This window comes from Netta rufina (assembly GCF_964035555.1).
Source record: "Netta rufina genome assembly, chromosome: 13".
Classification (NCBI taxonomy): Eukaryota; Metazoa; Chordata; class Aves; order Anseriformes; family Anatidae; genus Netta; species Netta rufina.
The window spans coordinates 1339970-1362829 of record NC_140136.1 but is presented as its reverse complement, the minus strand read 5'-3'; the positions used below and the strand labels follow the sequence as shown (position 1 = coordinate 1362829).

Here is a 22860-nt window from a genome sequence, read left to right as displayed (position 1 = left end):
AAGGGCATAGCTGCTTGCTGCAGGCTCCTGCCGGGTGCTGCCCACAGCTGGGAGGCCCTGCAGCAGGTAACAGGAGTGCTACGCACGGAGGAGGCAGGCAACCAGCACCCCGGGAGCTGCCGCAACCCACCCCCAGAAGGATTCGTTTAGTGTTAAATCAGGAGTGGCACGTCGCTTCAGGGGGCGCTGCGAGAAACCAGCAGCGCCCCTCAAATGAAAAAACACCCCAAAATCACCTTAAAATCACCCTAAAATCAGAACCAGCGAAGCATCCATCGAGCCCGGAGAAGGGCTGCCCTTGCTCCATCCCCCCCCCGCCGGGATCTCTGCCTGCTCTGGTCACCGTCGCACCCCAAAAGACGTCTGCAGGGAGGCGGGCAGGGCTGGGGACGTGCTGCTGCAGGAGGGGCCGGCCCTGCCCGGCCAGCAGGTCAGAGCAAGGACGTAAGGGGCAGAGGGGAAGGAGTCCTGGGTCCCTCCGTCCCCACACACCATACAAGCAGTGTGGCAGCAGTCCGCGGGGGAGGCAGGAGGCCTTAATTCCGCAAGGCAGCCAACCTGGAAGGGAGAAAACAAGAGGGAAGCGGCATGAGAGCAGCCAGGATCAGCTGCCGAGCAGGAAGAACCTACGAGGAATCAAGCCCAGGGCACGCCTCTGCCTCCCTCCAGCGGCGGAGAGGCAAGAAATCCTGCCCCGGAGCACACAACCCTAACAGCCTGCAGGAAATGCGGATCATCTGTTGTCAGCGCAGCTATTTTGCTGCAGAAATGGGGCTCCCAGCTCCTCCCGTGGGTACCTTGTGGCTGCAGATGCCTGGTGCCCCCCCCAGAGGGCTGCACGGGGCCATCGCACGCGGGGAGGGAGCGGGGAGAGGAAGCTGATCGGCTCCTCCTGGGGCAGTTCCAGAGAGACAGCCTGTTCCCGGAGCTGGCTGCGGGTCAGCGCCAAGCCTTCCCAGCACAGCAGCAGCTGCGTGAGGGCGAGCACGGAGCAGGGCAGACGGTGTGGTGCCAGATCGAGGACAGCTTGCTGCCACGTGCCAGTGGCCACCCCCGGCCCTGAGCAGCCACCTCGCCTGCCTGCGCCCTTCCCGGGGCTGGATGGGTGCAGCGAGGGCTCACACCGTGGGGCTCCGGCTCGCCTGAGCATCACAGAGGAGCTCAGCACCCCCTCGGCCAAGCACGACGTGCTAATTAACACCTTTCGTGCTGACAGAGATCCCCGTGAAGAATTCGGGCTGCAGAGAACCAACCTCCGTGACAGCTGGTCCTCCTGGGAGCGCACCGAGCTCTCGCCCACCGCCGAAGCCCCCTCGGGGAGCTGGCTGAGCTGGTCCATGATCTCCAGGCCGTTCTCCTCGGCGATCTGCACGATGAGGCTGTCCACCTGCTCCTGCGGCGTGGTCAGGGTGGTGGCGGAGCTCATGGAGTCCTCCATGACCTGAAACAGAGACAGCCCGTCAGGCAGAGCTGCTCGGCCCAGCACGACTTCTTTCCCTCAAAAATCACCCCACAGACCCCACATCACCACTGCCCCTGCCCCAGAATGGTCCCCACGGCCTCAAGCCTGACAACAAGGCTACAGCAAAGCCTTCCCTGCTGGGCAGCAGAGCCGGGGCCTGCCCAGCCTCTCTCCTCTCACACCAGACACACAGAAGAGCTCCCAGGCCCCTCGAGGCCTCCTCCACTTACCGACGTATGAACATCCAAATTCTGGACCTGCTGCTCGAATTTATCCATCACGGCAGACACCTTCTGCAGGTCCATGGAGCTCAGAGCCTTGTCCAGAGCCTTTGTCACCTGAGCCATATTTTTTGTCACCTGCAAGAGGAGGAGATTGCTTAATGGGTACTGCCTGAAAGCAAAGTCATCGCTGCTGAGAGCAAATCCCTGGCACAGAGCCCTGGGCACAGCACAGCCGGGGGGGGCACAGCAGCCCTGCACCCCTGGGGAGGGCAGATCCCAGCCCACCCCCCTGCAGACACACACGCAGGGGGTAGCAGAGGCAGGGGAGCAGGCACAAGCCCCAAGGAGCAGCCCCTCTGCTGCAGTGCCCTCTGTGGCACTTCAGAAGCTGCACCAGACCCCAGACCAGCAGGGCCTGGGCTCAACACGAAGCTTCACGGGATCCTTGTTGGGCACAGGGGAGCCTGAGGTGATCAAGGCAGGTTCTACAGGGCGCAGACCGCCCTCAAAGCCCCCCGCTGGAGAAGAGACCCTTACCCCTTTCATCGTCACTGCCGTCTGCACTTTGGAGGCCACGGCATCCACGCGGGAAGCCATGCGGAGCCAGTTGAGCCCCTCGTTCTTCTTGCGAATGGCATTCTCCGCGTAGACACGAGCACACTCCACGTTCTTCTGCTGAAGGGCCTGGAAGAGCAGAGGACAGCCACTAGCACCAAAAACCCACTCTGTGCTCACAAACCCGCGCGATCCATCCCCGCCTGACAGGCCTCCGGCAGGAAGCAGCTTTGCTGTGACCCCGTGCCGACAGGGAGCACGCCCTCGGGATGGAATGAAATCTGAAATCCTCCTCGGCGTCACAGGGAGGCACCTGCAGAGCCGGGATCTCAGCGTGGGACTTACGATCACAGAACCCCCCTGTGCTCCCCGCCAGGGTCCTCGAGTCCAACTCGCAGCCCCCCAGCGATCAGAGCTGATGCCTGAGCAGCGCCCACACGTTTCTCAACCTCCATCAGCTCAGGGCTGGGATCACTTCCCTGGGGAGCCTGTGCCCCAGCACGCTCCCAGTGAAAAAAAAACATTCCTAAAGCATTCTGAGGCCAACTTTCTGTGACTGGTGGTGCACACAAAGCCTGGAGATGGGCACTGCCCCTCTGCCCCATCCCTCGATGCAGGGCAAGGGGGGAGGAAGGGTCCCCAGCCCCTGTGCACAGCACCCGTGGCCCCATGAGGAGCTGCCACCCACCTTTTTGACCTTTGCCTGCTCCGCCTTGGAGTCCTTCTCAGCCTTTTTAGCGAGCTTCTCCAGCTGCTTGGCCGTGAACTGGAAAGGAGGCAGGGGTTAGAGCCGGGACACCGCGGGGAAGGTGGTGGCAGCAACCCGGGGGCCTGGGGAGCGCCACCACCTCCCCGGGGAGGGCTGCTCGTGGGGGGCAGCACCCCGGGGTGCCGAGCAGAGCCAGCGTTAGAACGGGACCCACAGGGACTTTTGGGGGGGGGGTTAAAAGGGAGAGGGGATAAAAAAAAAAAAAGGGGGGTATAAATGGGGGGTTAAAAGAGGGGGAAAAAAGGAGGGGTAAAAAAAAAGGGGGTTATAAAGAGGGGGCTAAAAAAGGGGGATAAAAAGGAAGGGTTAAAGGAGGGGGGTTAAAAAAGGGGGGCACAAAGGGGAGGTTAAAAGGGGGGGCACAAAGGGAGAGGTTCAAAGGGGGGGTTAAAAACAGGGGGAATAGAGAAAAAGGGGTAAATACGAGGATGAAAAGAGGGGAAGGGTAAAAGGGGAGGGTAAAAGGGGAGGGTAAAAGGGGAGGGTAAAAGGGTCCCTGTGCCCCCCCCGCCCCCAAGGAACCCCATAACGCTCCTCACTGCCCCCCCCCCCCGCAGCACGGCCGCCGTTACCGGCCCCTAATGCGGCGGGCACGTCCCGGGGCTGCCGGTGTGGGGTCGGGGTCAGCGCCGCGCTCACCTTCAGCTGGAACAGCGTGTCTGCGGGGAGAGAGCGGCCTCAGCACCGGGACCCCCCCCCCCCGGGAATCCCCCCCCACCCCCGGGGCCTCCCCCCCCGCTCCTTACCGTCCATCCTGCCCCGCCGCCGCTTCCGGGTGCCGCCGCCGCTTCCGGGTGCCGCCGCCGCTTCCGGGTGCCGCCGCCGCTTCCGGGGTGCGCGCGCCGCCGCCCGGTGGGGGCGGCCCCCGGTGGGGCGGGGCACCGGGGCTGGAGGGGGGGTGGGGGGGCAGAACGGGGCCCCGGGGCTGGGGGCAGCCGGGCAGGGATGGACCGGGTGGAGTCCCGGGGTCGGGACCGGGGCGAGGCGAACCCGGTGCCCGGTGTCCCGGCCGTCATAAAGGGCCCCCGACCCCGGCGGCAGCCATGGGGCAGGCGCTCTGCAGGGTCCTGCGTAGGATGGGTAACGGGGGCTCGGCGGGACCGTGTGCCCTGGACGGGAACGGGGACAGGGACGGGGATAGGGACACGGATGGGAACCGGGACAGGGACACCCCCCGGGGCACAGGGAGCTGCCGCCCATCACCATCTCCACCCCGGTTGACCCCAAGAGGGAAAATTTTATTCCCAGCCCCATCTCGTGGGCAAAGATCAAGGAGCTCCGGCCCCCGGGCGGCTGCCGGTACCGTTACCGTTACCGTGCCGGTGCTCAGCCCCATAACGTGACGCCTCCAGCCTTTTTTCTGCCCCACAGAGGAGAGCGGAGACAAATCGGCCGCCTCCCGTTGTGCCGTGCTCGCAGCCAGGCGGGTTTTAATGATTAAAATATAATTAATATACATGCTGCGTAATTAGCACAGGTGCCCGGTGTCGGGAGGCGGGTGGGAAGCAGCTCCCGCGACCTGGGAACGCGGCAGCGGGGGCGGGGGGCAGGCAGGCAGCAGCCCCCCGGTGGGTGCGGGCCCCACGCAGAGCGGGGTGGTCCCGGTGCTCCCACCGAGCCGGTGCCGCTGCGGGGCTCCTCACGGTGCCCTCCCCCCCCCCCGGTTGTTTCAGGAGGCGCAGCCGACAAGAAGAGCCCCGCCCGTGCCCCCAGGATCATCGTCTCGTCGCCCTCGGAGGACACCATCCTGATGGTGGTGACGGAGCACGCGGCGAGGGCGGGCGGCCGCCACCGGCAGCGCGGCCCCGGGGCTCCCCGGGAGCCGTGTCCGGGGGCTCCCCACGATGCCGGCTGTCAGTAAACGCCAGTGCTGGGCTCACACCGCGCCGGCTGCGAGCGCTGCGGGCCGGGCCCGGGCACGGCGGGGCCCTGAGAGGGGGGGGGACAGGGCCCGGGGCCTTCACCGGGCCGGGCCGCGCCGCGCATAGCAACCGTTGCTAGGGCCCCGCGCGGGGAGGGCGGCACTGCGCATGCGTGAGGCGGCGCCGGGCGGCACTGCGCATGCGTGAAGCGGCGCCGGGGGGGAGGGCGCATGCGTGAGGCGGCCATGGCGGAGGGCGGGAGTGCTGAGGGGGAGCTGGAGCCGCTGCGCTTCCCCCGGCTGTGGGCGGATGGCTTCTTCGAGGTGCCGGCGTCCGAGAGGGTGAGGGACGGGGGTGTAAGGTCGTGGGGTGGGGACTCGGGGGGTGCCGGGTCGTGAGGAGGGGTCCCGGGCCTTGATCAGGGGGCCTGGGCCTTGAGGAGGGGTCCCGGGCCCTGAGGGGGGGCACCGGGCCTTGAGGAGGGGGCATTGGGCCCAGGCCGGGGCCGTCCCTGCAGCAGAAGGGCCTGGGGCAGCTCTGCCGTCAGGCCGTGCCTCCCTCCGCTCGTGGGAGGCCCCCCCCCGAGGCAGCTCCTGGCCGTGACCCCCGGTTTGGTTGCAGCTGGGGAGGTGCCGGAGCGTGAAGGAGTTCGAGAAGCTGAATCGCATCGGGGAGGGCACCTACGGCATAGTGTGTGAGTGCGGGGCTGGCTGCCCTCCCGGCGTGGGAGGGGGACGGTGCCTGGGCGGAAGGATGGGTGCTCAGCCTGGGAGCGAAGCGTGCTGGGCTGTGGGGCAGCGGGCCTGAGGCTGAGAGGGGGCTCAGCGGTGCCAGCGCCTCCCCAGTGATCGGGAATAAAGCCGGCGTTTGCCTCCTGGTGCTGAGCGCCTGGCTGCTCTTCCAGACCGTGCCCGGGACACCGTAACGGATGAGACCGTGGCACTGAAGAAGGTGCGGATGGACAATGAGAAAGAAGGTAATAAAGGACCAGGGACGCCGCGGCAAGGGTGGCTCCTCATGCAGACAGCAGCGCCCCTGGCCCCTGCTTGAGGCACTCGTGCAGTGCGGCTCTCGCTGTCCCCAGGAATGCCCGTCAGCAGCCTGCGGGAGATCACCCTGCTGCTGGAGCTCCACCACCCCAACATCGTGGAGCTGAAGGAAGTGGTCGTGGGGAACCACCTGGAGAGGTGAGAGTGCCCCCTCCGTCCTCCTGTCGTCTCCTGCCCTCTCGGCTCTTCAGAGGCGATGCCTTCCTGCTGCTCCAGCACAGACCGTGCCTTACCTGCCTCTGTCCCATCTCCTGCAGTATTTTTCTGGTAATGGGCTACTGTGAGCAGGACCTCGCCAGCCTTCTGGAGAACATGCAGACGCCTTTTTCCGAGGCTCAGGTAAAGGTTGGGACTGGCTTTTAGGAATGCCACCTGTGAGAGGGGGCTGCAGCTCCAGCCAAAGCACCTTGGCCACCAGTGTGGGTTCCCTGTGCCTTGCACTCCCTCCTGGGCACGCAGCGGGTGACGCCACTGTCCTCTGTCCCCAGGTGAAGTGCATCATCTTGCAAGTGCTCAAGGGCCTGCAGTACCTTCACGACAAGTACATCATCCACAGGTGGGAGCGGGGGGACAGGCGTGGTGGGGAGGAGGGGCTGCTGGGAGGCAGCCTGCAGGGCCCTCAAGCTGTGGGGTGATTCCTCAGCTCCTGCGCCCCTGCCACGGGAGCAGGGAGCGCTGTGTGGAGAAGCTCTGGGTGGGGCGTGGTGCAAACACTGGGTAGTGTAGGAGCTGTGGCAGGGATGCTGAGATGCACTTCTCTCAGTGAGCAGCCAGCTCAGGGGCTCGGTGTCTTCTGGGGAGGGGCAGGTGTGGGAGGCACCACGGCTGCAGGGCAGCGCTGACCGGCCCCTCGGTGTTCCTGGCAGGGATCTGAAGGTGTCCAACCTGCTGATGACTGACAAAGGCTGCGTGAAGATAGGTGAGCCCCTGCAGTTCCTGCTGCAGGTGTGGCTGCAGCTCTCCCTCTGCTCCACGAGCGGCCGGAGCACGGATCTCACCTCTCCCCTCACCTCGGGGCTCCTCTCTTGCAGCGGATTTCGGTCTGGCACGTACCTACGGGATGCCACCGAAGCCCATGACCCCCAAAGTCGTCACGCTGTGGTGAGTGCTGGGTGCGGGGCCCCGAGCTGTGCTGCCTCGGGGTGGCACGGGGCGAGTCCTGCAGGGGGCAGCGGGGGCTTCCTGCAGACCTGCCCCTTCCCTGCGCAGGTACCGAGCGCCTGAGCTGCTGCTGGGGACAACGACACAAACCACCAGCATTGACATGTGGTAAGGGTGGGGACAAAGGACAGGAGGGGCCGAGGCTGGCTGGGCAGTGCCTGGGGGGTTCACGGGAGCCAGGACTGCAAACACACACAGGGATTATGGGATGGCGGGGGTTCTCCTGCAACCACTGACTCTTTCTTGCACATCCTCTGCGCCGCAGGGCCGTGGGCTGCATCCTCGCCGAGCTGCTGGCTCACAAGCCGCTGCTGCCGGGCACCTCGGAGATCCACCAGATCGACCTCATCGTGCAGCTCCTGGGGACGCCCAACGAGAACATCTGGCCGGTGAGAGCCGTTCTGTGAGCGCTGCCCTCCCTCCCTGCCTGCCTGCGCCTGATTTCTCTGCGCCCCTGCCCTCAGGGTTTCTCCAAGCTGCCCCTGGTGAGTCAGTACACCCTGCGGAAGCAGCCTTACAACAACCTCAAGCACAAGTTCCCCTGGCTGTCGGAGGCCGGGCTGCGTCTGCTCAACTTCCTCTTCATGTACGATCCCAAGAAGCGGTAAGAGCCAGCTGCGTGGGCAGGGCTTGGGGCTGCTGGTGTCACCGTGCCCGCCTGGAGGGGACTGTCCCTCGTGATGTAGGGACTGTCCCTCGGGCTGGGGGCAGCTCAGCCCCGTGGGTGGGTGCTGGGGTGGAAATGAGCCCAGGGAGGAGCGTGGGCAGGCTGGGGACCGGGAGAGCAGGCCACCTGCGGGGGTGATGGGAGGCAGCAGCGTGCTTGGGCTGCAAGCAGAGCTTGCCACGTGCCCTTGCCCCCACAGGGCGACAGCGAAAGACTGCCTGGAGAGCTCCTACTTCAAGGAGAAGCCCCTCCGTAAGTAAATCCCCCACCAACCAGGGCTGCGGAGCTGGGGCCCCGCTGAGCCGCCTCTCTGCCCCCCAGCCTGCGAGCCTGAGCTCATGCCCACCTTCCCGCACCACCGCAACAAGCGGGCAGCCTCCACCAGCACGGGGACGGAGACGCAGGCGAAACGGGGCAAGCCCTGAGCCCCGTCCCGCAGCGGGAGGTAACGGGAGCTCGCCGCGGGGGCGACTGTGGGGCTGGGCGCTGGCTCCTGCCCCGCTGCTGGCCGGGCACGTGGCTCCGTCAGCCCTGAGGGGTGCCCGGCTCACCCCAAAACACCCACGGGCTGCCAGAGCCTGAGTTGTGACCCCGTCACAGCACTGATCCCCTCCTGCCCTGCCTGGGAGCGCAGCCCCCAGGTGGGTTTCAGCCCTGCGCCGCCTCCTCCCTGGGGGTGGGATGGGGGCACGGCCTGTGGGGGGGAGGATGGGGGGAGCGGGGTTTGGGACAGAGACACCTGGGGGGCTGGCGGGGCCAGCCCTGGGCTGTGCGGTGTGACCCTGACTGTGCTGTCAATAAAAGCAGCTGCAAACACAGCCGTGGTGTGAGCCGGGTCCTTGGGGCAGAACCTGGGCAGGATGCGGCCCTCACCCTCCCCCCAGCCTGAGGCGAGGCCTGGCCCAGCCGAGAGCTGCTCCTGGAGGGTGCCACCAGCACCGAGCTGACCCCAGCTGAAGCCCCCCAGGGACAAAACCACCCTGGGGACAGCGCTGTGAGCCCCATCCCTCCCATGAGGGGTTGGGGGGGGCTCTTCAGCCCTTCCTCCTCCCTGCTCCCTCCCTGTCAGACAAGACCAGCGCGCCGCGAGGCAGCCACGTTTTACTGGGACGCACGGAGCCATTTACAGCAGCAACTGGAGCAGGGGCCCGCCGCGCCCGCCCTCCTCATACCGCCCCGCTACGTCCAGGAGCTCGGCAGCCAGCAGCACCCCTGGCGTTGCCCTGCTAGGGCCGGGCGCTGGAGCTGTCGGCCAGCAGCATGTCCACCTCTGTCCGCTGCAGCCAGAGGCGCTGCTGCCTCTCGCCGCGCAGCTCCTGGCCGCGGTGCTGGCTGCGGCAGGCCCGCCCGGCGGCGCAGGAGCCGGCGTGCAGCTGCTGGCAGGTGGTGCAGCAGTAGGAGGGCAGCGCGCCCTGCCGCAGGCACGAGTGCAGCTGGTAGCAGGGCAGCTCGGGCGCTTCCTGCGGGGCACCCAGGGGCACGGCCTCGGCCTGGCTGCCGGGTGGGGGCTCCCCAGGGGGCAGCCAGGTTGGGGGGAGCATCTGGGGGCTGCCGCCGGCCCCCCTGAGCTCCTGCTCCAGGAAAAAGCAAGAGGAGGAGGAGGAAGCGTCCGGCTTGGGGATGGGGGGGAGCAGCTCCCGCCCGAGCTCGCTGTGTTCACAGAGGTCCCAGCTCCTCCCGAGCATGTCCTGGGCCTCCTGCAGCCCCGCGGGGTCCCGCCACAGCCTGGAGCTTGGCGCTGGGGGGCTGAGCTCCTGTTCCCCGCCGTCCCTGGGGTTCTCCGGCATCTCCTGGTACAGATCCATGTCATCGTCATCACAGGCGGCCACCGCCTCGCCGCCTCCTGGTGCGAGCTCCCGCAGCATCTCCACGCAGGCCTCCACATCGCGCGCGAGGCTGCGGGCCTCCAGCAGCTCCTCGGCACGCACCCGGCGGGGCCGCAGCCGCTGCAGCACCTCGGCCAGGATCTCGCACTCCAGCCGGCAGGCGAAGAAGCCGCAGGCGGCGGCGGCCAGCTCGGCACCCGGGGGCCGGCGGCACACGGCCAGGCGGTGCTCGTCCCGCCGCGCGTAGCCCAGGCGGCCGAAACTCCGCAGGAGATCAGCTTCGGGCAGCGCCGCCCGCAGCGAGTGCACGTAGGCCCCCGAGAAGGTCTGCAAGGACAGCGGGGTGACACCGGGGGTCTCGGCTTCCCTCCCCGGGCCCCCCAGCCCCCCTGCTTACCTGCACGGTGCCGAACTCCTTGCGCCAGGGGAAGAGGTAGAGGTTGAGGGCCGCCCGCTCCAGTGCCTCGAAGGCGGCCGCCAGGCCCCGCAGCGCCGGCTCCAGCTCGCGGCGGCCCCGCAGCCCCCGGGCCAGGAGGGCTCCGGCGTCGTCCTGCAGGGCCCGCAGCAGCCCCGGCTCTGCCCGCAGCCGCTGCCGCAGCCTCTCGGTGAACGAGGGGTCGGGGCAGGCGCCCGCACGGCCCCGCTCCAGGCTCCGCCGGTACTCCTGCCGCACCGCCGGGCCCGCGCACATCCTGCGGGCACCCCCGGGTCAGCGCCCCCGGTGCTCCCGGTCCCTCCCCGTGGCCCCCTACCGGCCCCGCTGCCCCCCGCTGCCCCGCCCCAGCACCGCCCCCGGCCCCGTTCCCTGCCCCGTGGCCCCCTACCGGTCCCGGTGTCCCCGGTTCCCCGCTGCAGCACCACCCCGGATCCCTCCCGGTGGCCCCCTACCGGCCCCGGTTCCTCCCGGTGCCCCCCCGGTTCCCCGCCCCAGCACCGCCCCCGGTCACCCCCCGCTCCCCCCGCCGCACTCCCCGGTCCCCGCCCGGCGGCCCCGAACCGGCCCCGGTTCCCTCCCCCCGCCCCACCCCCGGTTCCCCCCCCCCGGTGCCGGTCCCGGTCCGGTCCCGCTCCCACCTGCCTGCCCAGCCCCGCGCCCCTTCCGCTTTCCCGCGCCACGCCCACCGTGACGTCACGCCAGGGGGGGCGTGTCCCTCCCCGCAGCGCCCCCCCGCGGGCCGAGCCCCGCCACTTGCCGGGGGGGGGTCCCGGGGGGTCCCTGGGGGTCCCGGGGGCGGCTCAGGGCAGGGTCTCCAGATAGGCCAGGGCGCTCCGCAGGGAGGTCAGGCAGTACCCCTCCTCGCCCAGCAGGCACCTGCGGCACGCGGCGTCACCGCCGGGGGTCACAGCCCCCCCCGGGACCCCCCAAAACCCCCCCCCCAGAGCCCCCTACCCCTCGTGGATGAACTCCTCCAGCGCCGCGCACTCGGGGAGCAGCTGGGGCAGCCCGCTGCGCAGCGCCGCGAAGGACACGAGGGGCAGCAGGTCGTCCGCACCGCTGCCGGCGACACGACACCTCAGGGGGGCTGCTGGCACCGGCACCCGGGGGCACTGGTGCCCGTAGCCACTGGCAACTATGGCCACTGGCACCCAAGGACAGCAGCACCCATGGACACCAGCACTCGTAGCCACTGGCACCCATGGACACCGGCACTCGTGGCCACTGGCACCCAGGGTCACCGGCACCCGTGGCCACTGGTACTCAAGGATGCTGGCACCCATGGGCGCTGGCACCAATGGCCACCGGTACCCATGGCCACCAGCACCCAAGGACACCAGCACTTGGGGTCATCAGCACCCATAGCCACTGGTACCCATGGCCAATGACACCCAAGGACACCATACCCATGGTCACTGGCACCACTGGCCACTGGCACCCATGGCCACCAGCACCCATAGCCACTGGTACCCAGGGTCACCAGCACCCATGGCCACCAGTAACCACAGCAGCAACCAGCAGCCCTGCAGCACTGGGGAGCACCGACCCCGCTGCCCCCCGGGCCGGGCGCCCCCCTGGCAGCGCCGTACTCACATGGTGCCGGAGGTGGGGGCGCGGCTGTCGCGGGCGCTGCAGTACTCCTCGGCGCACTCGCAGATGCTGCGCAGGGCTCGCACTGCAGCACACAGCAGGGTGCTGAGGGGCGTCCCCGCTGCCCCCCCGTGCACCCCCACCCCCAGCACGCCCCCGGACGGCTCCGCACCGATGCAGTCCAGCTTCCTGCGGGGACACGTCTCCAGTGGGATGAGGCGCAGGTCCTCCACGGCGGCGCCGTAGGCGGGGGGCGAGCCGGGTGCGGCGGGGAAGAGCCGGGAGGGCAGCCCCAGCTCGGCGGGGCTGGCGTTGCGGTGCCGCTCCATGCTGCGGGCCAGGGCTGCCTCGCGGGGCCGGTGCACGCTCCTGGGGGCGGACAACGGGGGGCTGCTGGGGCTGGGGGGCCGGGCCGGGAGCCCCCAACCGAGCCTCGAGGCTGTGGTACCTGTAGAGGGCCAGCAGCGGGGCCCAGAGCGGGGGGAAGAAGGCCTCCTCGATGCAGGCCAGGCACTGGTCCTTGCCGGCGGCGGTGTTCAGCCCCTCGAAGGCCAGCAGGGTCAGGGACAGCAGCCTGTCTGGGAAGGAGGGAGTTACGCAGCTCGCTGGGCTGGGCACAGCGAGACCCCGTCCCCATCCTGCGTGCCCCCGTCCCCCCCTCACCGATGGCATTGTGGATGTCCCTCACCACACCCTTCAGCTGCTCCTGCAGCGACGCCGCCTGCCCGGGGCCGGCCGGGGGCTCCCCCAAGGGCCAGTCCTCGGGTGAGGCCAGGAACCGCTCCAGGTCCTCGAAGGAGCTCTCCCGGGGGGCTTGGGGGTCCCCCTCCATCCCGGGGGTGTCGGGGCTGCCGTCGGCGAGGGGCGCGCTGGAGAGGCTGTGCCGCAGCTCGGCCGGGCCGTGCTCGGGCACCGAGAACATGCAGTGCAGGCTGCGCGAGGCTCGGAGCCGCCGGCCCCCCGGCTCTGCAGGCAGCAGCCCCCCCGCATCCAGAGAGAGGAAAGCGAGGCCGGAGGGGGCCGCAGGGGCGGCCTCGGGGCTGCTCTGGCTGACAGCCGGGTACAGCCGGGTGTACACCGCGCACTGCAGCTTGCGCAGGAGCTGGGCGATGGGGTGCTCGGGGAAGCTGGAAGCAGAGGGATGGGGTGAGGGGGGGGCACCGGCAGGCGGCTGCGCCCCCCGGCTCCGAGCAGAGCCCCCTGCCAGCCCCGCAGTACCTGAGGAGGCAGGAGAAGAGCCCCGTCACCAGGGACAGGTCTGCCGGGCTCCTCTTCAGCCTGGCCTTCCACTGCCGCGGCCAGTCCTGAGGGAGAAGCCGTGGTCCATCAGCAGGGATGGGGGGACAGCGCCTCACCCTGCCCCATAGCACGTCCTCCTGCCCCATAGCACGTCCTCCTGCCCCCACAGCACCTTTGGCAGCAGCCTCCGGCGCATACTCACGTGGTCCTGCTCGTACTCGAGGATGGCAGCGTAGAGCGCTCTCTGCTCCTGCTCCTCGGGGGTGAGGGCCACGCTGCTGGAGAACCTCCTGGGGGTGCCGTGGTCCCGGGTGAGGGGGCATGCAGCGAGGCCCCTGCACCCTCACAGCCCCTTCCGTGACACCCGGTGCCCTCACCTGTTGGCCGCCTCCTGCAGCCGCAGGCGCCGCTCCTCCATTTTCCGCTGCAGCTGGGCCAGGGCAGAGTTAAGGCTCCAGAACTGAGGAAGCAGCAGCCACAAGCACGGGCTGGGTGCATGGGGTGGCACAGGGGGAGCCCCCTGAGACCCCCGTGCTGGCTGAGCGGTGCCACGGAGGCAGCTTGGATGGGCACAGGCTGCACCTCTCCAGCCTCAGCCCCCCAGAACAGCCAGGAACGGGGCAAAACTCAGCCCCCAAAGCCTGTCACAGCCCCGGCCCCTGCTCTGAGCTCTCTCCCAGCGGCAAGGATACGGTCTCCTCCCGTGCCTTGGCGATCACCAGGTTCTCCATCATCTGCCGCTGCAGGGACAGCGTCTGCAAAGCGATGCTGCGTCGGTGGCACCCCACAAAAGCCCCGGGTGGGGGTCCCACCGCCCCCAGCAGCCCCCACCCCGAGCTCCCCGCTTACCAGTGAGGTTTTCTGCACGGCCTGGCTGGGGTTGAGCCGCGCCACCCGCGCCTCGTAGGCAGCCTTCAGCTTCTGGTTCTGCAGCGACGCCTCCTCCAGCGGCGTCAGCTCCCTGCGGGGATCCAGGGCTGTAGGGGCGTCGGGGTGACCCCGAACACGAGCCAGGCACCGCAGCCAGCTCGGGGCTGCCCCGTATGGGACCCAGCAGCAGGGCTGGGCAAACGCTGACCCTGCAGCCCCTGCTGCCAGCCCACCACGTCCCCATCCCCACTCACTTGCGGGCTGCCTGCGCCTCGGCGATCTGCAGCTTCTGGAAGATCTCCGGCGGCAGGAAGGGCGAGAGCTTGCCCCCTTCATCCGAGAAGACCCTGCGGTGCCTGGAGACGGGAGCGGGCCCCCCGCCGCGCTCCTGCGGGGCCGCTTTCGCCTTGGCTTTGCCTGGGGAGGGCAGGAGGGGCTCAGCCACCCCCGCCACCGCCCCGCTGCCCCCCCCCAGGACCACCAAGGCTCACCCAGCGCGGCCGCCAGGGACTTGACCCTCTCCAGGCACTGCTCCGCCAGCTTCAGCATCTTCGGCGTGTCGGGGCCGAGCCCCTCGCCCCCAGCTGCATACAGTGGGGTGGTTGTAGGGCCGCCCCCCCACACCCCTCAGCATCCCCTTTATGGGGAGGGGGGGGCCCAGCACGGGCTGGGGGTGGGCTACCTGTCAGCGCCTCGTCCTGCAGGGCCTGCGAGATGAGGGCGATGCTCTTCAGGTACTCCACGTAGGCCTCCTGCCACAAAAAACAACGGGGGGGGGGTGGATTTTGATGCTAAAAAGCCCTTTTTTGGGGAGAGGGGGGTCACACACATGGAGGGGGAGGGCATTTTGATGCTAAAAACCCCTTTTTTGGGGAGGGGGGGTCACACACATGGAGAGGGGTGGATTTTGATGTTAAAAAGCCCTTTTTTGGGGAGGGGGGGTCACACACATGGAGAGGGGGGTGGGATTTTGATGCTAAAAAGCCCATTTTTGGGGACACACACACACACAAATGGGGGTCCGGATCCCCCCCAGCCCCCCCCCGTTGCGGTGCCCGCTGCTCACCGCCGGCCTCCCCCCGCTGTCCATCTCCAGAGCCCCGCTCGCCGCCCTCATCGCGGCCTGCAGGGCCCTGCCCGGCCCGGCCCCGGCCCCGCCACCGCCGCCCGCCGCGGCCATGGCGGCCGGAACGCCCGGTACCGGGCTGCGGGGAGGAGGGGGGGGGGGGGAACCTAAACCGGGACGGACCCCGCCGGGACCTCCCCGCCGCTGGGGGGCGCTGTGGGCACCGGGGGGGGCCCGGGAGGGGGTTGGGGGGGGGCCGGGCGGGGCGCGCCGGGCCCGCGGCGGCGGCGGGGATGAAGCGCGATCGGCGCGGGCGGTTCCTGGCGGCCTCGGCCGAGCCCCGGAGGAGGCCCGGGACAACGGCGGCCGCGGCCCGGGGGGCTGCGGAGGGAGCGGCGGGGCCCGAACCGGCCGCGGGGTGGGCCCCGGTGGTGGCGGCTCCGGTGGTGGCGGCGGCGGCGGCCTCCGCTTGGGCACGGCCCGGGGGGGCGGCGGAGGAAGGTGAGGCCCTGAGGGGGGGGTGAGGCCCTGAGGGGGGGGGGGTGAGGCCTCGGGGTCCCGGTGCCGGTACCGGGGGGGGTTTGGGGGTCCCGTCCCGTGCCCCTCAAGGCCTCCGGGGGGGGAGGAGGCGGCACCGGGATGGAGCTGGGCCCCCCCCCCCCCCCGGGGGTTGTGGCGGTGGGGACGGGGCCCGGAGGCGCCTTTTTGTGCCCCGGTGGGGGGGGTCCCCGTGTGGGGCAGGGCCGGGGGGCCCGTGGGGCTCTCCCCACACCGTGTGGGGGGGTTCTCGGGGGGCAGCAGGCTCAGCCCTGTGCCTGAGGCTGGCCTGGAGCTGAGGGGTGGTTTTTAGCCCTCCGAAAGGTTTGTGAGGGCTCTGCAGCTCCGTGGGTGCTGCTGGGGTGGCCACTGAGAGCTCCTGGGGGCTGTGGGCAGGAGCTGCAGCCCCCCAGGTGTGGGGCAGGACCCCCACCACTTGCTGTGTGCTGTCCCCATGGAAGGGGCTGGAGCCCGGCCGTGGCCCTGAGGGGGCTGTGATGAGGCAGAAGCCTTGGGGTGGCAGAGAGACGGCGTGTCCTGGAAGAGGGGGGAGAGTTGGGGCGGTTCAGGCTTGCTGAGGGCTGCGGCCGCTGTCTATAAATACTCTGGAGATAAACGCCGGGCAGGGAGGAGAGTGACTTTGCTGGAGGATGGTGCTGGCGGAAGCGTGGGTGCACGAGAGCCCTGCGAGCACCGCGGCCGGGAGGAGCTGGGTCTGCAGCAGCCTCCCCGGGGCGCAGGGCAGGGACATCGGGGGGTTTGGGGCGCAGCACAGCGGTGATGCTGCCGAGCTCCTGCTCTGTCAGGGGCTGCCCTGAGTCCTGGAGGAGGTCTCATCGTGCCTGGCCTTTCTGTGCTGGCGCTGAGGCCAGGACCTCGAAGGCAGCCTGCTGACTGGGACCGAGGGACGGGGAAAGTCTTCCTGCGTGCTCTTGGAGCAGGCACGAGCGGTTGTACCCGACCCTTCTCCCGCAGGAATTGGCAGAGCCCTGAGCACTGGATACTGTCGCCTCTGCCATGGGAAGTTCTCCTCCAGGAGCCTGCGCAACGCCTTTGGGAAGGTCCCGGTGATGGGGGAGAACTCGGAGAAGCAGCGCCGCGTGGATCAGGTCTTCTTCACGGACTTCCAGCGGCTGGTGGGGGTGGCGGTGCGCCAGGACCCCGCGCTCCCCCAGTTCGTCTGCAAGAAGTGCCATGCCCAGTTCTACAAATGCCGCAGCGTCCTCAGGACCTTCATCCAGAGGGTGAACGCGTCTCCCACGGGCCACGTCAAGTCGAAAGGAAAGTATGTTGTGTTTCTTTGCCCCTGGTAGTTACGGGGAGTAGTAAAGCACCGCGTGCCGCCGCGGTCCCGCTGTAACGCTGCCGCTGCTGTTCTGGCTCTTGCAGGAGCAGCGCTGCCCCGGCCCAGCCTGGTGTGGAGGGAGGTGCCTCCTGTCTGGGTGAGTAGCAGCTCATGGAGTTGCTTCCCTTCTCTTTCTGCAGTTTTGGTGCAGGGGGGTGGTTTTCTGGGGTGTCTGGGGCAGGGCGGTGCCCGTGTCCTTCAGCAGGGCTGTCCCTGCATGCCCCGGGTTGGGTGCTCACAGGTTGGGTGGTCACACTGCCCCGTCCTCCCTCCACCACGAGCTCTCCCCTCGTGTCCCCAGAAGGATCCTCGCTGGCACCAGCATCCCAGCATCGTGCTGGAAAGTTTCTAACTTACATTGGGAGCGCAAAGAGTGGGTTTGGGGGCAGCACCAGCCTGAGCCAGCCGCTGTCAGTGGCTCGGGAACGGGTCTGCAGCCACTGACCCTGCGCCTGCTGCTTCTCCCCTCCCTGCAGTTGACCTGATCACCTCCAGCCCGCAGTGCCTGCACAGCCTGGTGACGTGGGCGCACGCGCACGCCGGGGGCTGCCAGTCGGTGCCGAGCCTGCAGAGCGTGCTGTCCTCCGAGTACTGCGGGATCATCCGCGCCGTCTGGGGCTGCGGGGACGGGCACGACTACGTCATGGACACGGATTCCGACTGCAGCACGGTGCTCGTCGACAACGCCTTGTCTGTCAAACGGGAGTGGAGCAAGGGCACGGCGCAGCGTCTGACTGACAACGGGGCAGGGGCAGACAATGCCGAGGCTGTTCCTGCTCCCAAACCCCAGCATGCTTCAGTAAGGACGACTCCTTGCCAGCAGCCCGCAAACAAAGGGACCACATCAGTGCCACCGAACGTGGAGAATGAGCCGCCGCAGAACAGGGATTCATCTCACCCACAACTGGACAGCACGGCCTCGGTACAGGAGAAAGCCCTGCCCCAGCCCGTGTCACCGCCGAGCAGCGCCACAGGTAAGGGATTTGCCTTCTGATCTTCTCCCGGGCTGCTGGGGAAGGCTGAGGTCTGAAGAGCTGCCCCAGGGAGCGGTGTCGGGGCTGGGCTGCCCTCCTCGGGGACTGCTGCTCCTCAGGGGGACTCGGATCCCACTGGGAAGTGCAGGTTGCCTGGAGAATTGCCTCTGGTCGCAGACAGCAAACCTTGCAGAGGGAAGGGGGAGCGCAGGGCTTCGGCTGGCCGCATTGTCCTGCAGCCAGAGCCGTCCCTTGTTCCCCTCTGATGGAAGGGAGAGACTTGGCTGTTCCTCAGCTGGCCCTGCCCTCACCCAGGGACGTGAGCAGTGCAGAGCAGTCACTGGTTCTGACCATCTGCCAGGTGTAGGTTTCTGATCAGTCCTAACCCTGCCACATGTTGGCAATGGGGTGTGACCCCCCCCAGCTGCGGCTGCAGGGCGATGCTGAGCAGCAGGAGCCCCTGTTGGCGCTCCCCTCTCCCCGAAAACTTGGGGCCTCAGGCTAATCCCGAGTTCCAGAAGTCGAGATGTGTTTATCTCTAACAGCCACGTGAGACGTCTGCTGCTGGGAAGGGAGAAGGCAGCTGTGACTCACTGGGGAATGAGGCTGCCGGGTACAGAGCGGTTGTCACTGGGGAAACCGAAAGATGCTCGTGGCAGCTGCAGGGTGAGGGCTCTCCCAGTCCCTGGGGCGCAGGCAGAATGCTGCTCCTGGAGCACGCGAGGCATGGAGTTTGGCTTAAATAATCATTAACTTGTCGTGGAGCACTTTTTTTTTTTTTTCTTCCCTCCAGTATGAGCCACCATGAGTGAAGTCAGAGTGCCTTCCCGGCAGCTGTCTCTGCTGGCTTGTTCTCACTGCTTTTCCTAGTAACGCACCTTGTTCTCCTTCATTTCCTAGGACAGTTGAGTGGGAAGCAGGTTCTGTCTCCAACGTCGGATGAGCGGGTAAAAGACGAGTTCAGTGACCTTTCTGAGGGGTGAGAGAAGAGTGGGTTTAAAATAGCCTTAATGTCTTCTTTGCGAGTATGAAATGGGAGGCCTCGGAGAGCTCTTTCTCCACGAGAGACCCGGTCCCCGGAGGCCCTGGGGGCTGGCAGCCGAGGCGCAGAGCGGTTTCTCTGCGGTGGCAGCGCTCAGCTCCCTCCCTCGGCCGCAGCAGGGTGTTTGCCCATCAGTGTGTGTGTCCTGTTTGGTTGCCCCCAGCAGACCTGGCCGTGCTCTGCGCCAGCCCCTGCGCCCTGGGAAAGCAGCCGCGCGGTTCTGCGTGGGGCAGCAGGCTGCTGGTGGCTCCGTGTTGCCCCCACGCTGTTCCCCTCCGCAGCTCGGGGTGCGGGTGCACGGCCCTGAGCTCGCAGGCAGTAAGGTGGGACCCTGAGAAATTGTCCCCCGCGGGAGCGTTTGTGCAGAAGTCTGAGTGGGAGCGGGACAGTGGCAGCCTGGCGGGTTTTCTGCTCAAAGGTTTGGCCGAGTTCTCCAAACCCCGGAGTGAAGTGAGGCTGGTGCACGGCTGGTGATTGAGTGTAGGTGCTGAACGGCCGAGTGCGAGCTTAGTGCAGCATGGCAGGTAAACGTGGCCCACTGAAAGCACCCCAAGAAGTTACTGCCTGCGCCCTGGCTGTGGAGTGAATTGCCTCTTGTATAGCATAGGGTTTAAAAAAACAACAACAACAAAAAAAAATGTGGCTGCTACATATGAGGAAGCACTGAATGACCTTAACTAACCTGTGCCAGACAATTACATCACATTCTTGCTCTATAAAATTACTTTTCCGAGTATAGGAACTGATTACAACATCGGATCTTGTCAGTAACAGCCATTTTTTGTACTCCTGATAGTGGTTCAGTTAATCTTACACAGATCTAACCCTAAAAGGAGCCGATTTTGCTATTTGCTGTGTTCACCGAGGCTTTATTTGCTTTGGGAGATTGCGGGGGAGGAGAACACGTGGAGCTTCGGTTCCTGCGCTGTTCTGTGGGGGAGATGAACGTGCTGGGAGCAGAGAACGCGTGTGGCTGCTGGTGCTGGTGCATCAACCGTGTCCTGTGTCGGTAAAGGGCATCTTCTCTCTCTCTCAGAGACTTCTTGAGTGATGATGAGAATGAGAAGAGAAACGTGCAATCTTCAGATGACTCCTTCGAGCCTTACCCCGAGAAGAAGTAAGGGGCTTTCCCCCTCCGGCAGCGCGCTGTGCTTGGCAGGGGGCTGTGGCTGAGCAGGGCTGGTGCCTGCCCCTGCTCTGCTGGCTGCGGGGCAGGACCCAGCTGGGTGGATGAACTTTGTTTTCCTGCCTGGCCTCAGTTCTCCCACATCCCTGCCTTCCTGCCCCCAAGGGACCCGTTAACGCCTGGAACGTGCGTTCCCCAGGCTGCCCATCAGGTTAAAGCACGGCCGTGTTGCTCTTCCCCAGGCCCTGCAGTAAATACAGCAGCTTGGCTCGCATCTATTTATTTGATGGCACGTGTGCTCCTGTGTAGCCTGGGCTTTGCCAGGTCAGGCATCAGGCTAAGCCTTCAGGCCAAGTGTAACACGCTGGGACAGTTAGGTGGGAGGATTTAAATCAAGATCAGGTGTGAAACAGATGTCCTTCTTCCTTCCTGGAGGGTTTCTAGCAAGAAGAGTGACAGCAAAGAAGCAAAGAAGGCAGAAGAGCCCAAAGTAAGGAAGAAGCCAGGACCTAAGCCAGGCTGGAAAAAAAAAATCAAATGTGAAAGGTAATAAAAGAGCAGGGTGTGGTGGGGCGGCGGCGCTGGCTCCCAGCACGCTGGCTGACAGCAAGCCTCTGCTTTGCAGGGAGGAGCTGCCCACCATTTACAAGTGTCCTTACCAGGGCTGCACAGCTGTCTACAGAGGGGCCGACGGCATGAAGGTAGGTTCAGGGCTTGTTCCTATTCCAAACCTGCAGCTTTGGGTGTTGTAGAGCAGCGTTCGTACGAGGGGCAGGTCTGGGACTTGTGGTTCACTGTTGAGTTTTGCAGGGGGGTGAGTGCCTGGGTGAGTCACCGAAGGGAGCAATCTGTCCAGCGTCCCTGGCCTTTTTCTGTGCTTCCAAAAGGAAAAGGAGCTGCTGTGGCTCAGCGCGCTCCTCCTGTTCTGGAAGCCTGCCACTGGCTCGGCAGCAGCCCTTGGAACGAGCTGGGCTGTGTGCTGTTAAGTCCCCGCTGCCAGGGATGGATTTGGATGCAAGGCTGGTTTTTCACAGCAAAACAGTGACGGCGTGCAAGGCTGCCAGGATGGGGGTCTCATTTCTTGGGGGGTTGTTTTTTTTTTTTCCTCTGGAGAAAAAATGCAGCCTCGATCTCTGCTTTAAGGCGAGCGGTTAGAACTCTGTCCTTCCTTCCCAGAAACACATCAAAGAGCATCACGAAGAAGTTCGGGAGAGGCCCTGTCCTCATCCGGGCTGCAACAAGGTGTTCATGATTGACCGGTACCTGCAGCGGCACGTGAAACTCATTCACACAGGTGGGTCTGCACGGTTCTGATCGCGTGGGGACTGAGCAGTGCCAGCTGATTCATTGTGCGAGGCTGCTGGGCGCTGTTAGCAAGGCTCTGTGGGGGCTGCAGAGCTGGCGTCCTGACACGTAAGCCTGTAACAAGCCATCGTGTGGGGGATTTGAGGCAGGGGGAGGAATTCAGCTTCCCCCAGTAACTGTGGGCAGCTGTGTGTGTGTGTTTCATGCGCTAAGAAATCAGCAGCACCAACCACTCCTTGCTTGTTTCCATTGCAGAGGTACGGAATTATATCTGTGATGAATGCGGGCAGACCTTTAAGCAACGCAAACACCTCTCGGTCCATCAGATGCGGCACTCAGGAGCCAAGCCCCTCCAGTAAGTGCACATCATCATTTATTCAGAGCTAAAAAAGGCACAGAAGGCATCAGGAAGCTCTGTGAGCTCTTCCTGTCCTTAGCGCAGCGTAATTCCATGCCCCCAGCCCTGCCTGGGGCACTTCAAGTGTTCATCCACTTGTGCAGTGTGTGCCTCAGCTCCAGTGCATCCGTTTGTTGAACAGGTCTTAGTCCTTCTGTCCCTGCTCAGTAGGTGACTGCTCAGCTCCAGCTGTGAGGGTAAGGGCGTTGCTTGACCAGGGCAGCTTTAGGAGGTGCTACGAGCCAGCCGCTGAGGCTGTGGTGTTCATCTCATGCAGCCCCAGCTCCTGATCAGCACAGCCCCACGTGGGGGGCCTGTCCCTGTGCCAGACAGCTTGGGCTGGGTGCTGAGCCCCTGCCTTGCCTTGCAGGTGTGAAATCTGCGGGTTCCAGTGCCGGCAGCGCGCGTCGCTCAAGTACCACATGACCAAACACAAAGCCGAGACGGAGCTGGAGTTTGCCTGCGACCAGTGTGGGAAGCGCTTCGAGAAGGCCCATAACCTTAACGTCCACATGTCCATGGTGCACCCTCTGACCCAGACTCAGGACAAAACCAAGCCACTGGAGCCAGAGCCTATTCTCCTCCTAAATACTTCAGGGACTTCAGAGAGCCAGGCAGTAAAGCCAGAAGTGACTGCACAGCAGGAGCCCACCTGAGGGGGACGGGGCAGCGTTCCCAGTCCAGCCCTGTAGAAACCGTACAGCAGAGTGGAGATTTTTAATTTACATTTTAGTCTCCAAAGAACTCAGTGGAATTAGCTTCAGCTTGCTCAGAAAAAGCTTGTTATCATGCTGTGATTCTCCATGCTCACGTCTGATTCAGCAGTGTTGTACTAAGAGTCTGTCTAATCCCAGGGGAGTGGATGTTTGGCAGCACCCCTTTGTTGTCCCCCTTCTCCCCACGCACACAGTTGTAGAAGCAGAGTTGGCCCACAACTGTTACCGACCTGCACAAGCTGCTGCCTGTACAGTATTGCCCGCAGGTGGCTGTAAGGGTACCGAGGGCAGTGGAGCAACTTTGAGCAGACGTTTTGTTTTGGTTAAAAAAAAAGAAAAGATTCCCAAAGTAAGTCTAAATTGAAATTTGTAACCTACTTTTTATTGTAACAAGAGCTTCATGGTTATGCTTGTAATAAATTATTTACAAAGTAATTGGAAAGAAACAGCACTGGTGAGAAAGAGAGGTAGCAGCGGGTCTGTCCCTTGTCCCCAGTCAGCGTGGTGGCACTGCCTGGCCCTCAGAACAGGACCAGCTCCTCGTCCAGGTCCAGGGCTGCAGCCGGCCTCGAGCGATGCAGGATGGCTCCCAGCTCGGGGTCAAGTTGGTCACAGGCAGCTAGTAACTGGGGAGAGGGCAGG

At 65.8% G+C, this 22860-nt stretch overlaps 5 protein-coding genes across 11 annotated transcripts in view; 2 read left to right on the top strand and 3 right to left on the bottom strand.

Moving 5' to 3' along the window:
• Window positions 1-395: 395 nt before the first annotated feature.
• On the bottom strand, window positions 396-3828 carry CHMP1A (charged multivesicular body protein 1A). The gene is made up of 7 exons (XM_084294689.1): window positions 3757-3828; window positions 3650-3669; window positions 2930-3007; window positions 2224-2370; window positions 1693-1821; window positions 1254-1441; window positions 396-558 (listed from the first exon to the last, which is right to left on the bottom strand). The coding sequence occupies exons 1-7, from the start codon at window positions 3761-3763 to the stop codon at window positions 537-539; spliced, it is 591 nt and encodes a 196-aa protein (XP_084150815.1). The 5' UTR covers window positions 3764-3828; the 3' UTR covers window positions 396-536.
• Window positions 3829-5102: 1274 nt separating this feature from the next.
• On the top strand, window positions 5103-8424 carry CDK10 (cyclin dependent kinase 10; the record flags this gene model as incomplete). 2 transcript variants are annotated; one of them, XM_084294683.1, is made up of 13 exons in its annotated part: window positions 5103-5213; window positions 5494-5566; window positions 5777-5848; window positions 5957-6059; window positions 6179-6260; window positions 6410-6477; window positions 6788-6840; window positions 6953-7022; window positions 7131-7190; window positions 7348-7471; window positions 7547-7686; window positions 7949-8001; window positions 8071-8424. In XM_084294683.1, the coding sequence occupies 13 exons, from the start codon at window positions 5103-5105 to the stop codon at window positions 8172-8174; spliced, it is 1113 nt and encodes a 370-aa protein (XP_084150809.1). In that variant the 3' UTR covers window positions 8175-8424. The 2 variants fall into 2 exon arrangements, with proteins under 2 accessions (XP_084150809.1, XP_084150808.1); XM_084294682.1 differs by having other exon boundaries at window positions 5118-5213; window positions 8118-8424.
• A 468-nt stretch (window positions 8425-8892) lies between these two features.
• LOC311214197 (VPS9 domain-containing protein 1-like) lies at window positions 8893-14902 on the bottom strand. Of its 4 annotated transcripts, none has more exons than XM_084294670.1 (17): window positions 14777-14902; window positions 14393-14462; window positions 14202-14294; window positions 13965-14127; window positions 13690-13801; window positions 13533-13595; window positions 13218-13270; window positions 13043-13130; window positions 12820-12905; window positions 12265-12728; window positions 12050-12179; window positions 11774-11944; window positions 11605-11686; window positions 10966-11070; window positions 10769-10887; window positions 9973-10267; window positions 8893-9902 (listed from the first exon to the last, which is right to left on the bottom strand). In XM_084294670.1, exons 1-17 carry the CDS (start codon window positions 14888-14890, stop codon window positions 8976-8978), a joined length of 3135 nt encoding a protein of 1044 aa, XP_084150796.1. In that variant the 5' UTR covers window positions 14891-14902; the 3' UTR covers window positions 8893-8975. The 4 variants fall into 4 exon arrangements, with proteins under 4 accessions (XP_084150796.1, XP_084150797.1, XP_084150798.1 ...); XM_084294671.1 differs by having other exon boundaries at window positions 11774-11970; window positions 12050-12175; window positions 12290-12728; XM_084294672.1 differs by having other exon boundaries at window positions 11605-11670; window positions 12050-12175; window positions 12290-12728.
• A 151-nt stretch (window positions 14903-15053) lies between these two features.
• ZNF276 (zinc finger protein 276) lies at window positions 15054-22653 on the top strand. Its single transcript, XM_084294574.1, has 11 exons — window positions 15054-15277; window positions 16289-16598; window positions 16703-16755; window positions 17135-17632; window positions 18533-18611; window positions 19711-19791; window positions 20236-20346; window positions 20426-20501; window positions 20977-21094; window positions 21361-21460; window positions 21873-22653. The coding sequence occupies exons 1-11, from the start codon at window positions 15070-15072 to the stop codon at window positions 22156-22158; spliced, it is 1920 nt and encodes a 639-aa protein (XP_084150700.1). The 5' UTR covers window positions 15054-15069; the 3' UTR covers window positions 22159-22653.
• The window catches only part of FANCA (FA complementation group A), a gene marked incomplete at its 5' end in the record, with an annotated part of 34572 nt that continues 34364 nt past the window's right edge, over window positions 22653-22860 (bottom strand). For all 3 annotated transcript variants that reach the window (XM_084294571.1, XM_084294572.1, XM_084294573.1), the window contains one exon: window positions 22653-22844. In XM_084294571.1, the coding sequence (XP_084150697.1) occupies window positions 22740-22844 (105 nt within the window). In that variant the 3' untranslated portion in view covers window positions 22653-22739. The remainder of the gene's footprint in view (window positions 22845-22860) is intronic.

Excerpts from the sequence above, each read along its gene's own strand:
- ZNF276 (XM_084294574.1), top strand. The coding sequence starts at position 15,070 with ATGAAGCGCGATCGGCGCGGGCGGTTCCTGGCGGCCTCGGCCGAGCCC. Across the intron at positions 15,278-16,288 it reads CGGGGGGGCGGCGGAGGAAG|GAATTGGCAGAGCCCTGAGC; the intron begins GTGAGGCCCTGA and ends CTTCTCCCGCAG. Across the intron at positions 20,347-20,425 it reads AAAAAAATCAAATGTGAAAG|GGAGGAGCTGCCCACCATTT; the intron begins GTAATAAAAGAG and ends TCTGCTTTGCAG.
- CHMP1A (XM_084294689.1), bottom strand. Across the intron at positions 2,371-2,929 it reads AGCAGGCAAAGGTCAAAAAG|GCCCTTCAGCAGAAGAACGT; the intron begins GTGGGTGGCAGC and ends CTGCTCTTCCAG. Across the intron at positions 1,442-1,692 it reads ATTTGGATGTTCATACGTCG|GTCATGGAGGACTCCATGAG; the intron begins GTAAGTGGAGGA and ends TCTCTGTTTCAG.
- LOC311214197 (XM_084294670.1), bottom strand. The coding sequence starts at position 14,890 with ATGGCCGCGGCGGGCGGCGGTGGCGGGGCCGGGGCCGGGCCGGGCAGG. Across the intron at positions 12,729-12,819 it reads CTCTTCTCCTGCCTCCTCAG|CTTCCCCGAGCACCCCATCG; the intron begins GTACTGCGGGGC and ends CTCTGCTTCCAG. Across the intron at positions 9,903-9,972 it reads AGGAGTTCGGCACCGTGCAG|ACCTTCTCGGGGGCCTACGT; the intron begins GTAAGCAGGGGG and ends CTGTCCTTGCAG.